Consider the following 15,112-nt stretch of genomic DNA (forward strand, 5'->3'; position numbering starts at 1 on the left):
AAGCAAGTCCATTATTCACAGTCCCAAATCATTAAATGCTATACACAGCCTCTTCAGTAGTTCTTAACTCTATACCCAGCTCTCCTTTCTTCAAAAGACAAATTTACCACGAGTACCCAACTCAATTTTCTTCCTCCCTTTTTTCTTGGAAGGCTTGATATACAAAAGACTTACTATCATAAGGATGTACAGGACATTTTTGTTACTACTACTGCTGCTGCTACTCCTACCTTTCAGCTTCATTTCCCACATCGCACTGTAACCTCAAGAGCAGGATTTCATAAAGCCAAACATATTTCACCCACAGCATCTGTTTCCATTTTCTGAACATGCCATCTAGTCACAATGGTCTGGAAGGCATCTTATTCTACGAGTCTTTAGTCTATGATTTAGTGTTAAAAAATACTAATATCTACCAACAGAGCTCATAAGTTGCTTCCACAGATCTGCTTGTGGTAACTAAGAATTAGACATTTTTCAGAGCCATTAGACAAGGCCTAAAACTATAGTAACATAAAATGAAGAATTATATGGACTGTCCTCTAGCTAACAAAACCTACTCATTTTTTCAAGAGGAATGATAGGAAGGAAGATGTCTACAGTGACTTGGAAGATGTGGCAATTTTTCTGACCTCTTAGTACTCAAACAATCCATTTTATTCAGAATATAAAACACCATATTGAAAACAAGACAGTCACCAAACTCACATGATCTCAGAGATTCCTCTGATTTGAGGAGTTGTTTCTAACTTTAAAACCAGAGTTAAGATTTGTCTCTCAAAGTATAAAAAAAGATTTCTTACCATAGGCTTGGCATCAGATGACAGACCTAAAGAAGCAAATAAAAGTTTTATTTAACATTTTTAAAAATCATAAAGGAAGCTGACAGTCTTCAAATCAAATTAGACAGCATAGAAAAAGTATACAGGACAAATATCCTTTATCTTACGATGAGGGGGGAAAAAAGGCAAACATTGCATCTAGAGATGTCTGCATTCACTGCTGGTGGGAACATAAAATGTACAGCCACTTTGGAAAGCAATTTGGCAGTTCCTTAAAAAGTTAAACAGAGAGTTTACCGTATGACCTCGTAATCCCACTCGTAGGTATACACCCAAGAGAAATGAAACCATACAATCTGCACCAAAACTTGTATATGAATGTTCATAGCAGCATTATCTATAGTAGCCAAAAAGTGAAAACAACCCAAATGTCCATCAGCTACTGAATGGAGAGGTAAAATGTGGTATAACCAAACAAAGAAATATTATCCAACATTAAAAAGAAATGAAGTACTAATGTATCCTACAACACAGACAAACCATGAATACATTTATGCTAAGAAGCCAGTCACAAAAAACTACAAATTGTACAATCCATTTATAGAAAGCAAATTTATATGCATAGAAAAAACGAGTGGTTGCTTGGATGGGGGTGGAGGGAGGAATGGGAACAAATGCTAATGGGTACAGGGTTTCCTTCTGAGGTGATGAATATGTCCTAAAATTAGACTGAGATGATGATTGCAGAACCTGTGAATACATTTTTTAAAAACCACTGAATTATATACTTTAAATGAATGAACTATATGGAATATGAGTTATAGGCTCAATAAAGCTGTTAAAAAAAATCACTTCTGGACAAAGGAGCAGAGCTACTATCATAGTAAATTAAAATTACAGCTGTTTAAAGCCAATGTCCTATCCTGAAATTATCACTAACAAGCAAGCAGTAAATTGGCCTGTAAGCCCAACCCCAATCTAAGTCAATACTTCTTCACTTAAAACTTTTCAGGGGCGCCTGGGTGGCTCAGTAGATTAAGTGGCTGCTTCCAGCTCAGGTCATGATCCCAGGGTCCTGGGATTGAGCCCCGCGGCAGGCTCCCTGTTCAGTGGGGAGTCTGCTTCTCCCTCTCCCTCTGCTGCTCCCCCTGCTTGTGCTCTCAAATAAATAAAATCTTCAAAAAATTTTTCCAGAATTTTAAGTTATTACAATCTTGCAATCCCTAACTCTCCACTGTAAACATTCAGGTACAGATTCAACTTTTACCATAATCCATGTGCTAGGAACTGTTAGATGTTTTTAAGTTCTCACGCATAAATAAGAACATTTAAATTCCTTTCAAATGTTGCCACACTCTATTCTTTTAACAGGTACTCTATAGATTAAGGATGTTACAATTACATGAATGATACTATAAATGTTATCAATACATTATTTTATTGATCAGCTTTCCTTTTTAGACTATTAATTTTAACTTTTGTCTTTCCTCAAATAGCACCACCTAAGGTCTTTAGTAAGTTTTGCTGTACTATCACCAATCCTACGGCATCTCTTTTTTTTTTTAAAAGATTTTTTTATTTATTTGACAGAGAGAGAGACAGCCAGTGAGAGAGGGAACACAAGCAGGGGGAGTAGGAGAGGAAGAAGCAGGCTCCCAGCAGAGGAGCCTGATGTGGGGCTCGATCCCAGGACTCCAGGACCTCGCTCCGAGCCGAAGGCAGACGCCCAAAGACTGCACCACCCAGGCGCCCCCTACTGCATCTCTCTTGATAGAACTAAAAGCCAGAAAATACCTTGTTTCTAAAACATGTAGTGAGGCCGCCTGGATGTCTTAGTCAGTTAAGCATCTGCTTTCAGCTCAGGTCATGATCTCAGGGTTCTGGGATCGAGACCTATATTGGGCTCTGCACTCAGCGAGGAGTCTGCTTCTCCTTCTACCTCTGCCCTTCCCCCCACCTCGGGCTTCTCTCTCAAATAAATAAATAAATAAATAAATAAATAAAATCTTTGAGGAAAAAAATAAAGTAAAACATGTAGTGATAGCGGCCAGAATTCTGCTAGTTTTTTAAAAAGCAGAGAAAAACGCTAGATCTTTACAGGACATTTTCTTAACACACTTCAGACAGATCACTGAGAAGACTAAAGTAGATTAAGAGATTACATTTAAAATTTAAGTCTCTAAAACTGGACTGTTTTTTAAAAAGTAACTTTCTTCCTAATTTATTACAAGATAGGTATTAATTGCAGAAATTTTAAAAACAGGGGCGCCTGGGTGGCACAGCGGTTAAGCGTCTGCCTTCGGCTCAGGGCGTGATCCCGGTGTTATGGTATCGAGCCCCACATCAGGCTCCTCCGCTATGAGCCTGCTTCTTCCTCTCTCACTCCCCCTGCTTGTGTTCCCTCTCTCGCTGGCTGTCTCTATCTCTGTCGAATAAATAAATAAAATCTTTAAAAAAAAAAAAAAAAAAAATTTTAAAAACAGACAAGCAAAAAGAAATCACTCAAAATTCCACCAACCAGAGACAATGAGTATTAACAATTTAGCACATATTCCCTCCAACCTTTTTTTTTTAATTTTTATTTTCAAGTAAACTCCATACCACACATGGAGCTCGAACTCACAACCCCAAGATCAAGAGTTGCATGCTCCATCAACTCAGCCAGTCAGGCACCCCCCAAGCCTGTTTTTCTATCCATATATGCACTTCTATTACCAAAAGGGAAATATACTAATACAATTTTATAATTTGTTTTCACTTAATATTTTTCTGATACTCTTTAATATCATTTTAATAATGACATAATCTACTATACTGTGGTAGACATTTATTTAACAAATTTCCTATCATATCTTACATTGTTTCTAGTTACTGATCACAAAAAATAATGTTGTGATAATTCTTATGGCTAACTAGGTCTTTAAGCATATCCAACATATTTCCTTGTATATTCCTAGAAGTTAAGATTGTTGAGGTAAAAGATACTCTCTTTTCTCTTTCACCACTTAAACTAGGCAGTATGACACAGGGCAAGAACATAATTACATGCTGACTTGAGACACTAAAATAAATAGACAAGGTACTAGAAACTTCTCTAAAGATGTCCAAGAAGAGGACAACAAATGTCGGCACTTCCTCCTATTCTCTCATAACTTCAGCACCTTCTCTAAATTCCCCAGGAAGGCTTAAGTATGGTTTTACCTAAAGCAAAAAGGTGAATGTTATAACCTCTTATAGGCTTCTAAAGCTAACAAGTTTACCTTAATTTGGAGAAATGAAATCTGTTGTGACAGAGAAGTTAAAATATAAACATAACTTTTTCTTTAGAAGTCTCTGTATTCTTACCTTTTGATGGACCTGAAGAAATTCCAAATCTGTAGAAAGATAAACAAGCTAAATTTTAGGAAGCTGTTCACACTCCTGGTTGTCTGTCTCCGTGTCAAGTGTACATATGGCACTTCTTGCTTGTGATCTCAAGACTTGCAATCATTAGCTAATTCTAACAACCCCATGAAAGAGGTTCAGCTTACTCTTTTTCTCACCAAGAGACCAGAGAATAAGCTAAAAGGAAGCCTTACCAAAACTGGGAGTAACAGTCAGTTCCTGACTTTTACCTATTACAAAAACCCTTTTTGATGAGACCCCATCTACAGCTACTACAACCAAACCAGCAGAGAAGTTCTGAACAGAGCCAAGAAAGTGTTTCTTTTCAGCAAGGACTCTATTCTACTTAAAATCAACAATTATATTTAAAACCTAGGATCATATCCCGCCACCTTCATACTATCACTGTCTCAGATCCAAAAGGCTGGGACACTCACCTTGCTGCCCGGGCAGCTTTCTTACTCTCCAAGCTCACGGGTACATTGAATCGTTCAGCTCTCTTCTGCATTCTCTAGGTGATAAAAAAACAAAAGAAGGGAAAGAGAAAAATTAATTTCAATTTCCTAAGGAGAAAAGTTGCTTAGAAATGTGTATCTTTAGAACATCAGGAGTACATTTCATAAGGTCTAAACCAAGAATACTGACAATCCTAGAAGATATCAGGTTGTATCCACCCAGAGCTTAACTCGACAGCCCTTTCCAGAAAGCAAACACAAAAGACTATTATTACACCCATGTCCTCAGAAACAAAAGGAAAGGAATAAAATAAAACCTACATTCTGCACGAAGCCAAGAAGACAAAAGCTGTGTTTGGTTGACCTTTGAAAAGGGATCAAAGGAACAGCTTGGTTCCAACACTAGTGGTACTCTTTCGGCTAGAAATGAAGCAGCATTGTCCTTATGTCATCACTACTTAAAAGGTACAAAAAACCCCCACACAGATCTCAGTTGAAGACGTTCAGAGATCTTGACACAGAATCCAGACAAATTTCAGTCTTACCAGCTATCAAGTAGTGACATCTTCCCTTATTATTTTTCATCTCTTCCAAGGTACTATCCTCCCAAACTATAATCTAGTTTGTAAACATCTTAAAGAGAGTTACCACCAAGGCCCAAGGACTATATACAGAAAGACTACGGCTTCAAAGGTGACTATGCCAGTCCAAATATTTTCCCAAATGAAGGTGGTAGAAAAATATATCAATACTAAAATCTGTCAATACTTACTTTCTGCCTGTAAGTCAATTTTTTAGTGATTATACAGGCAGAATAAAAGGTAAGAAACAGAGAGAGACTGCTCTTCTACTAGGGAGCAGAATACCTACCTCAGTCTGTGGTATCTCAGATGTAATTTTTACCACTTTCTTCTCTGCTGCCCTGGAAAAGAAGAAAGAAATTTTTTTAAAACCAGAAAACTTGATATTCTAACCCAAAACTTTAGACTGTATAAGAATGCACCTCAATCATGTTCTCTGTCCCATATCTCTCCATTACCCCTTAATCCAAAAAAATATGAAGCCCATTAGAACTTCAGTTCCTTGGGGGCGCCTGGGTGGCACAGCGGTTAGGCGTCTGCCTTCGGCTCGGGGCGTGATCCCGGCGTTGTGGGATCGAGCCCCACATCAGGCTCCTCCGCTGTGAGCCTGCTTCTTCCTCTCCCACTCCCCCTGCTTGTGTTCCCTCTCTCGCTGGCTGTCTCTATCTCTGTCGAATGAATAAATAAAATCTTTAAAAAAAAAAAAAGAACTTCAGTTCCTTGAACTACCATCTACTGATAAGAATTCAAATAGTAGACTAACCTACTTTGCTAAACTATAAAAAAAGTAATTAGGAAAGAAGGCTGGTTAAATATATTGGGCTGGAAGGAAACACTCAAAGGACAACGGAAACCATTTCTTTTACTTTCAGGAACCTTACATTTACTTCTGGACTAAAGACTATTCCTCCAACCCTCATTTAAATGGCAGCTCTCAATTTTCATCACAACAATTAACGAGTGCTCTACAAGCTCTGGTTTCCTTCTTTTACAAATCCCTTATTTCTCCCATGGGGCCTATAGCTCCAGCTGGAACAGTCAAAGTGAGACAAATAAAAATGCCAAAGGGAGTGGGAAGAAAAAAGGCTAAAGGGAGTTTGAATTAGGAAAACATGGTTAAGTTACTAGTCAAAAGGTTTAAGAGAAAACAAAAGAGGGGGACCATCGGGGCGGGAGACAAAGTTCGGAAGTACCCAGGATAAATGGAAGGGCATTAACCTTCCACCAAACAACTCCCATAAAACTGTGGGTCATAACCAGTCTCATTAAGGTCCCTAATTTAGAGACATAGGCAGCCTTTGTTCCAATATTCCGGACACTTTTCCCATTTGATGCCCTGAAAGGTAGTAATGGTTTAATGGCATTTTCAGAGGAAGCAATTCTGGGAACAGGAACTTACTCTCTCCATCCTTTTGTTGGAGGTCCCTGGACTGGCAGATAAGCAATGGGTGCCCCCTGCTGACCATAACTACATCCTACAGTATTTAACTGCCCTGGTTAGGGGTAGGGGTATGGGAGGGACCAAACGAGAAACAGTAGCATATTTCTGGAGAACCTCAAGTCAAAGATGAAGGGGATCTCCTTTTGAATGTTTGAAGTACCTAAATTAGCCTTGAAAAAATATATATATATATTTATTTTTTTAAAGATTTTTGTTTATTTGACAGAGAGAGACAGCGAGAGAGGGAACACAAGCAGGGGGAGTGGGAGAGGGAGAAGCTACCTTCCCGCTGAGGGAGCCTGATGCAGGGCTTGATTCCAGGACCCTGGGATTATGACCTGAACTGAAGGCAGACGCTTAACGACTGAGCCAACCAGGCGCCCCTAGCCTTGAATGTTCTCAAAGAAATTCCTGAATTCTCATTTCCTGGTCATCCATAATTCCCCAACCCTCTCTCTGTCTTGTTCAGACAGAAAGGGACGCTGAAGTTTAATGTTTTACTTGATGTCCAATGCCATTAAGACAACAGTGTTCTCCACCAACCCCAAGCTAATGACTTTCTTCACATCCCCATCCTGAAGCATAATCACTGTAGTATACCTCATGGCAGAAAGGGAATCCCAGAAAGGACGCTTCTTTCTGTGTTCCAGCTCCCTCAGGCACAATTAAGCTCAAGCAATAAATACACATCACATTCTGGAACTCATGGGAAATATATTCTCTTTGCTGAGAAATTTCTCTCCTACCCATAGTCACATATGATACATTCTCCAAACTACAGGGACCCAGAACCTTTCTGAACATACTGTAGTCTAACCACTACTATTACTCTAAAGAGCAAAATCACCCTCCCAACTCACACATTTTCAATTTCCTTGTTTAGAAATTCATTAATATGGGGTGCCTGGGTGGCTCAGTCATTAAGCCGCTGCCTTCGGCTCAGGTCATGATCCCAGGGCCCTGGGATCGAGCCCTGCATGAGGCTTCCTGCTCAGCGGGAAGCCTGCTTCTCCCTCTCCCACTCCCTCTGCTTGTGTTCCCTCTCTCGCTGTCTGTCAAAGAAATAAATAAAATCTTAAAAAAAAAAGTTCATTAATAAAATTTAAGCGCTCTTATATGAGAATTACACATTTTACATATTCTAATGATAATGAACTTCTTTTTTTTTTTTTTTTAAAGATTTTATTTATTTGACAGAGATAGAGACAGCCAGCGAGAGAGGGAACACAAGCAGGGGGAGTGGGAGAGGAAGAAGCAGGCTCATAGCAGAAGAGCCCGATGTGGGTCTCGATCCCATAACGCCGGGATCACGCCCTGAGCCGAAGGCAGACGCTTAACCGCTGTGCCACCCAGGTGCCCCTGATAATGAACTTCTATAAATTTTTCAAACTTCATTGTTAACCCACACAAGCCAATTATCACTGTATTCGCCTCATCTTCCTTCTTGCTCCAGAGGTCCCCAAAACATCACTACTTTAAAGGTGTTCTTAGCCATTTCTTTAAGGTATTATATCTAAACATAAACCTCCTATGATGGAAGAAAACTAGATGGCTTTAAAAAACAGTATCATTGGGGCGCCTAGGTGGCTCGGTCAGTTAAGCATCCAACTCTTAATTTGATTTCAGCTCAGGTCATGATCTCAGAGTTGTGAGATCGAAAGCGATCAAAGGAACAGTTTGGTTCCAGGCTGCATCAGGCTCTGCACTGCGTGCGGAGGCTGCTTAAGATTCTCTCCCCCCCTAAAAGCTGGAAGCCTTTCCCTTAAGATCAGGAACACGACAAGGATGCCCACTCTCGCCACTATTATTCAACATAGTACTAGAAGTCCTTGCAACAGCAATCAGAAGACAAAAAGGGATCAAAGGTATCCAAATCGGCAAAGAAGAAGTCAAACTGTCTCTCTTTGCAGATGACATGATACTCTATATGGAAAACCCAAAGGAATCCACTCCCAAACTATTAGAAGTTATAGAACAATTCAGTAAGGTGGCAGGATACAAAATCAATGCCCAGAAATCAGTTGCATTTCTATACACGAATAACGAGACTGAAGAAAGAGAAATTAGGGAATCCATCCCATTTACAATAACACCAAAAACCATACGTTACCTTGGAATTAACTTAACCAGAGACGTAAAGGACCTATATGCTAGAAACTATAGATCACTTTTGAAAGATATTGAGGAAGACATAAAAAGATGGAAAAATATTCCATGCTCATGGATTGGAAGAATTAACATAGTTAAAATGTCCATACTACCCAGAGCAATCTACACTTTCAATGCTATCCCGATCAAAATACCGAGGACATTTTTCAAAGAACTGGAACAAATAGTCCTTAAATTTGTATGGAACCAGAAAAGGCCCCGAATCTCCAAGGAACTGTTGAAAAGGAAAAACAAAGCTGGGGGCATCACAATGCCGGATTTCGAGCTGTACTACAAAGCTGTGATCACAAAGACAGCATGGTACTGGCACAAAAACAGACACATCGACCAATGGAACAGAATAGAGAACCCAGAAATGGACCCTCGGCTCTTTGGGCAACTAATCTTTGATAAAGCAGGAAAAAACATCCGGTGGAAAAAAGACAGTCTCTTCAATAAATGGTGCTGGGAAAATTGGACAGCTACATGCAAAAGAATGAAACTTGACCACTCTCTCACACCATACACAAAAATAAACTCCAAATGGATGAAAGACCTCAATGTGAGACAGGAATCCATCAAAATTCTAGAGGAGAACATAGGCAACAACTTCTATGACATCGGCCAGAGCAACCTTTTTCACGACACATCTCCAAAGGCAAGAGAAATAAAAGATAAAATGAACTTATGGGACTTTATCAGGATAAAGAGCTTCTGCACAGCCAAGGAAACAGTCAAAAAAACTAAGAGACAGCCCACGGAATGGGAGAATATATTTGCAAAGGACACCACAGATAAAGGACTGGTATCCAAGATCTACAAAGAACTTCTCAAACTCAATACACGAGAAACAAATAAACAAATCATAAAATGGGCAGAAGATATGAACAGACACTTTTCCAATGAAGACATACAAATGGCTAACAGACACATGAAAAAATGTTCAAAATCATTAGCCATCAGGGAAATTCAAATCAAAACCACACTGAGATACCACCTTACGCCAGTTAGAATGGCAAAGATAGACAAGGCAAGAAACAACAATTGTTGGAGAGGATGTGGAGAAAGGGGATCCCTCCTACATTGTTGGTGGGAATGCAAGTTGGTACAGCCACTCTGGAAAACAGTGTGGAGGTCCCTTAAAAAGTTAAAAATTGAACTACCCTATGACCCAGCCATTGCACTACTGGGTGTTTACCCCAAAGATACAGACGTAGTAAAGAGAAGGGCCATATGCACCCCAATGTTCATAGCTGCATTGTCCACAATAGCCAAATCATGGAAGGAGCCGAGATGCCCTTCAACAGATGACTGGATTAAGAAGCTGTGGTCCATATATACAATGGAATATTACTCAGCTATCAGAAAGAACGAATTCTCAACATTTGCTGCAACATGGACGGCACTGGAGGAGATAATGCTAAGTGAAATAAGTCAAGCAGAGAAAGACAATTATCATATGATTTCTCTCATCTATGGAACATAAGAACTAGGAGGATCGGTAGGGGAAGAAAGGGATAAAGAAAAGGGGGGTAATCAGAAGGGGGAATGAAACATGAGAGACTATGGACTATGAGAAACAAACTGAAGACTTCAGAGGGGAGGGGGTGGGGGAATGGGATAGACTGGTGATGGGTAGTAAGGAGGGCACGTATTGCATGGTGCACTGGGTGTTATACGCAACTAATGAAGCATCAAACTTTACATCGGAATCTGGGGATGTACTGTATGGTGATTAACATAATATAATAAAATTAAAAAAAAGGAAAAAAAAAAAAAAGATTCTCTCTCCCCCTTTACCCCTCCCTCCCCGTCCTAAAAAACAGCAGTATTATTAGATAAAATCTAATGAAACATTAAATGTACATCCTCTGTGATGCAGCAAATCACTGCAGGGAATTTATCATACTGACATACTTGCATAAGTATAAAAATAGTTGCATAAAGACATGCAGCACTGCATTTTTTGCTATTATGAATTATTTAAATGTCCATCAACAAGAGACTGGTGAAATTACTGTTCATCCATAGAATGGAGTACTATTAGGTGCTAGAAAGAATAAGGTTCTAAGTTGTTAACTACTAAATCTGGTAGGTATATAGGGGTCTACTATACTTTTCTTGTAACTTGTGTATATACTTGCAATTTCCCATAATAACAAGCTAAAAAAAAGACCTACCACTTACAAAAATAATTACCCCATTTCATATGGTTGATGTGAGGATTAACGAGAATACATGTAAAACACTTAGAATCCCATCTTTATATAACAAACATTAAAATAAAAACATTACTGTATGATACAAAAAGATCTGAGAAAAATCAAGAAACCCATAATATGCTTAGTGTGTATATATATCTGTATATACACAAACTCCCCATGTAACATTCTAAAAGAATATATTGAAAACCTCTGGGAAGTCAGATGAGGGGTGGAGACAAGGGGTACATAATTTTCAATTTATATACTCCTCTATGCAGTGCTTGACTTTTCACTAGCACATATATTGTCTTTTTTAACACATAAATACAGCTATGAGGAACAAAAACGTTAAAAAGGATTCAATTGTTACTAATGTGCTAGACTTGAGAGCCCCCAAAAATGATGTTATGATCAACCTTTTGTTTTTGTTTATGATCAACCCTGTGGGATAGTTTAAATAAATCAAGGTCCACTTTCCACTCTAGTACTTTGTTCTCCCCTTCCTCCACTGTAAATCAAAAAAGAAGAGAGAATATAGTGTTACCTAAGAGACATCATCTCTGCTCAGCACCCTCCTCCCTTACAAAATTCCTTATACACAGAGAATCTAGATGATTCTCTTACATAGAGAAATCTAGATGATTCTCTATACAGAAGAAGAATCATCTATTATGGTGCTACAACAAAGGCTAGAACTAAACTCTATCTGGGCTTAAAGTCTCCTGGTCCTAATTATCTATTACATAACGCAGAGACAAAATACCTTGCTTCACTGGGACCATATACTTGAAATGAAGGAGACTCTTCTGAAAATGTATGATCTAACGAGAAGTGAAAAAACCAATGGAATATGTAAGAGGTAAACAGAGTGAAAGACTAAACCCCTCCAAAACCCAGAACTATCTGCCCTGTACTCAGATCATAAAAATAGGGATAGTTACACATCAAGAGTTTTCTCAGGGGGTTCTTCCTCTTTGACAGGCAGTTCTATGGGTTTTGGTTCTTCTTCCTAAAACCAAATTAAACAATGGTTAATAAAAATCAACAGTAAATACCCATCAATAAAAGAATACGAGAACTCAAAAATGAACCAGTTTTTCAGAACCTTCATTCCCCCTCTATGCTCCCCTAACAAGTTAGCATTTAAGCCCTCTAATAATTGACATTAAGCAATGTGGCCAAGGTAGCGGCACGTTGCCAGGCCAGTGACTAACCTTACTCTCTCCAACTCACCTCTGTTTCATCTCCCAGTACATCTTCTTCATTTGCCTCCTCTTCAGCTAAAGAATATTAAAATATTCAGGTCAAGCCCTGCTAAAAAACCATCTTGATCACTGTACTTAGGCTAAAATTATAATCATTTTGCTTTCCCAAAATAAAATTCAATAATGGAAGGCAGAACTGATGTTCATAAGATCTGCTCCACATGGAGATGATAAAACTGTATTCTCTACCTAACATTACTATAAAGTTGAACTCCAGCTGGACTGAAAAACTGTAACGAGGTCAAACTATAACATTAATAAAAAGTAACGTGGGAGAGTATCTTTAAGATTTAGTGGTGAGGAAGGATTTCTAAAACAAACAAACAAAAACCCCCAAACACCCCTGAAGCAAAAGTAATATATGAAGAATTATAGATTTTCAAAAACTAAGGACACCACCGAAAAAGAAACAAATGATGAAGAAGGTATTCGTGTCTAGAACCAACGGGGAACAGTTACTAGGAATATAAAATAAATGTCTACGAACTAAAAAGTGAATTAAGGGGAACCCCACTAAAAAGACGGCAAAGGAGAAACCCTAAGAACCATGAGCACAAGAAATGTTTGAACTTTTTAATAATTAGAGGAATTAAATTGAACCAAAAGATTAGAAAAAATTAAGCCATTTGATAGGATAGCGCCAAGTTTAGGTGTGTGGAGGAGATACAAGAACCCTCATCCACTGATGATGAGAGTGTAGATTTATAGAGCAATTCTGGAAAACAATTTGGCAGTGCTTAATCATATCAAGTATACCTTTACGAACAGATACTAATTAGCAATCTCACTTGTGGGTATATATCCCAGAAAGACACTCACACAGAATTATACAGGAACATGAAAGAAGTAGTCTAGGAGGCAATATAGGTGTTTGTCACCAGGTGAATTAAGTAAAATGTGGTGGATTCCATACATGATAGAATACTATGCGAATTCGAATCAATATACTGGATGACTACACAGCCACAGGCCACACAAATATGAATATATCTTAAAAAAAACACGGTACTTAGAGAAAAAAAAGTGAGAAGTAAAGTAAGGCTATGGCCTCACTGCCAATTATATAAAAATACTGTATATCAAACAACACTAGACGGTTTACAAGGACAAAGACAAAAAATACATATCAAGCACATTAGAAGAGCTGCCTAAGGGAGCTGGGGTAAAAGGAATGGGTATAAAAGGAAATAAATAACAATTATAACAGGGACTTGTACAACCTGGATGATAATATGCCTTAAATAAAGCTGGTTTTGTTTGTTTTTAAAGATGGAATTACAGAATGTCAGAGTTAGAAGGGACCAGAGATTCCTTAGGTTTATGAATTTCAAGAGTGGCAACATTTGTCTCATTTCATAGATCAAAAGAGATACCTAGTCATGTAAACAGTGATTATTCAAAGTTACTGAGTAAATTTCTGGAATAAGGGAAATCAGAATCCAAATCTTCCAATTCTCAGTCAAATGATACTTGTTTTAGCATACTTCCTTTCAAACAATTTGCTGACATAAAATTTAATGTCTTAAAAAAGGGGGGGAGGGGTGTATTTCTTTGCTTTATAACCACTGTTTTGGATGATCAAGAGTTTTCTTGACAGAGTTAATTAAGAGCTTACATCACCAACAACCTAAAGGAAAAGGAGAAGTCTTCCATACGCAGAGCCGAAAAATTAATCCCTTCACTCACATCCCTCTGCCTCTATAAAACACTCACCATGCTCTTCAAGATATGCCTGGAGCCTATTGATGAGATCTTGTTTTATTCCCTTGGTCTCCAAACCACGAGCAAGACATTCCTGCTTTAGTTCAGCAAGCTGAGGAAAAAGAATAAAGCTTTTCCTTAGTTAACAGAATGAACCTGGTTGATTTAAAAAATAAAAAGTTCTCACAAGAAAAAAAGAAAAGTTCAATCTCAAACTATTGCTCTTAAACCCACCAAGCCTCCAGATTCACAAAGTTGGCCCACTTCTCTCTAATGATATTCAATATGCAAGCTAACAGATGGTGAAGAATAAATGTCCTACTTTAACAGAATTCTTACCTATTCATGCAACTATTTATTATTACAAATCCCTAGGTATTTCTGGGGGGGAGGCGCCTGCCCCCCCATTACTGTACCAGCTAACACATAGAAAAAATGAATCTCTAAGTAGAAAACCTAATATCTATAAAGATTCTTCTTACTATTATCCCAGATCCTTTACTGCAATTTATTATTCCCGTGCATATAAGCCTCACCACTGAAGAATTAGGTAGACGCCTTAGCTAGTTTAATGTCCACAATGAATCAATTAAAGGATCTACGTCAAAATGGAAAAAATATCTAATGGCAAGCTATCAAGTTCCGTGGAAGAGTTTTAAATCAGTAACTTGACTAAACATATAACAGGTGTGCTTATCAACTCTGCAGACAAAAGGAGGAGGAAGGAAGACTTGACGGATTACTGACAGAACTAAGGGGCAGGGAGGGCAAGAGGCGGAGCTCTTCAGAGAGAACAATGAGACAAAAAGAAGAGTCAATTTGGAAGGACTAGGTATCCCTATAAAGTATTACATTTATATTCAAAACTTAAATTGTTCAAAAACCAGAAGAGCAAGATCTGACTCAACAGTAACTCAAAGAATAAAGACCTCAGGATTTTAGATGATTACAAGTAGAAAGAGGGTTAACAGTATGATTTGCTACCAAAGTAATTCTAGGTTATGGTAACTGAAAAACAATCTACATTAAATGATTCTTTATCTGATTCTTATTTTAAGAACCATAATGACATGCTGATCCAAGGAGAACAAGCAGGAAAAGGAAGGCTCCTGAAATCCTATATGCAGATCAGTGCACAAATAGATGGGCAC

General features: G+C 38.3%; 1 protein-coding gene across 3 annotated transcripts in view; it reads right to left on the minus strand.

Annotated features, from left to right (window-relative positions):
- The window catches only part of SARNP (SAP domain containing ribonucleoprotein), a 52,230-nt gene that overhangs the window by 29,732 nt on the left and 7,386 nt on the right, over positions 1-15,112 (minus strand). For all 3 annotated transcript variants that reach the window (XR_004620752.1, XM_019793130.2, XM_002930318.4), the window contains exons 2-8: positions 13,974-14,073; positions 12,229-12,275; positions 11,937-12,004; positions 5,492-5,543; positions 4,604-4,677; positions 4,128-4,156; positions 804-829 (exon numbers count right to left, since the gene is read on the minus strand). Coding sequence is in view for 2 of the 3 variants with exons in the window: in XM_019793130.2 (XP_019648689.1) it covers positions 804-829; positions 4,128-4,156; positions 4,604-4,677; positions 5,492-5,543; positions 11,937-12,004; positions 12,229-12,275; positions 13,974-14,073 (396 nt within the window). In the remaining variant the exon portion in view is untranslated. The remainder of the gene's footprint in view (positions 1-803; positions 830-4,127; positions 4,157-4,603; positions 4,678-5,491; positions 5,544-11,936; positions 12,005-12,228; positions 12,276-13,973; positions 14,074-15,112) is intronic.

Source organism: Ailuropoda melanoleuca, chromosome 15 (assembly GCF_002007445.2).
Source record: "Ailuropoda melanoleuca isolate Jingjing chromosome 15, ASM200744v2, whole genome shotgun sequence".
Taxonomy (NCBI): Eukaryota; Metazoa; Chordata; class Mammalia; order Carnivora; family Ursidae; genus Ailuropoda; species Ailuropoda melanoleuca.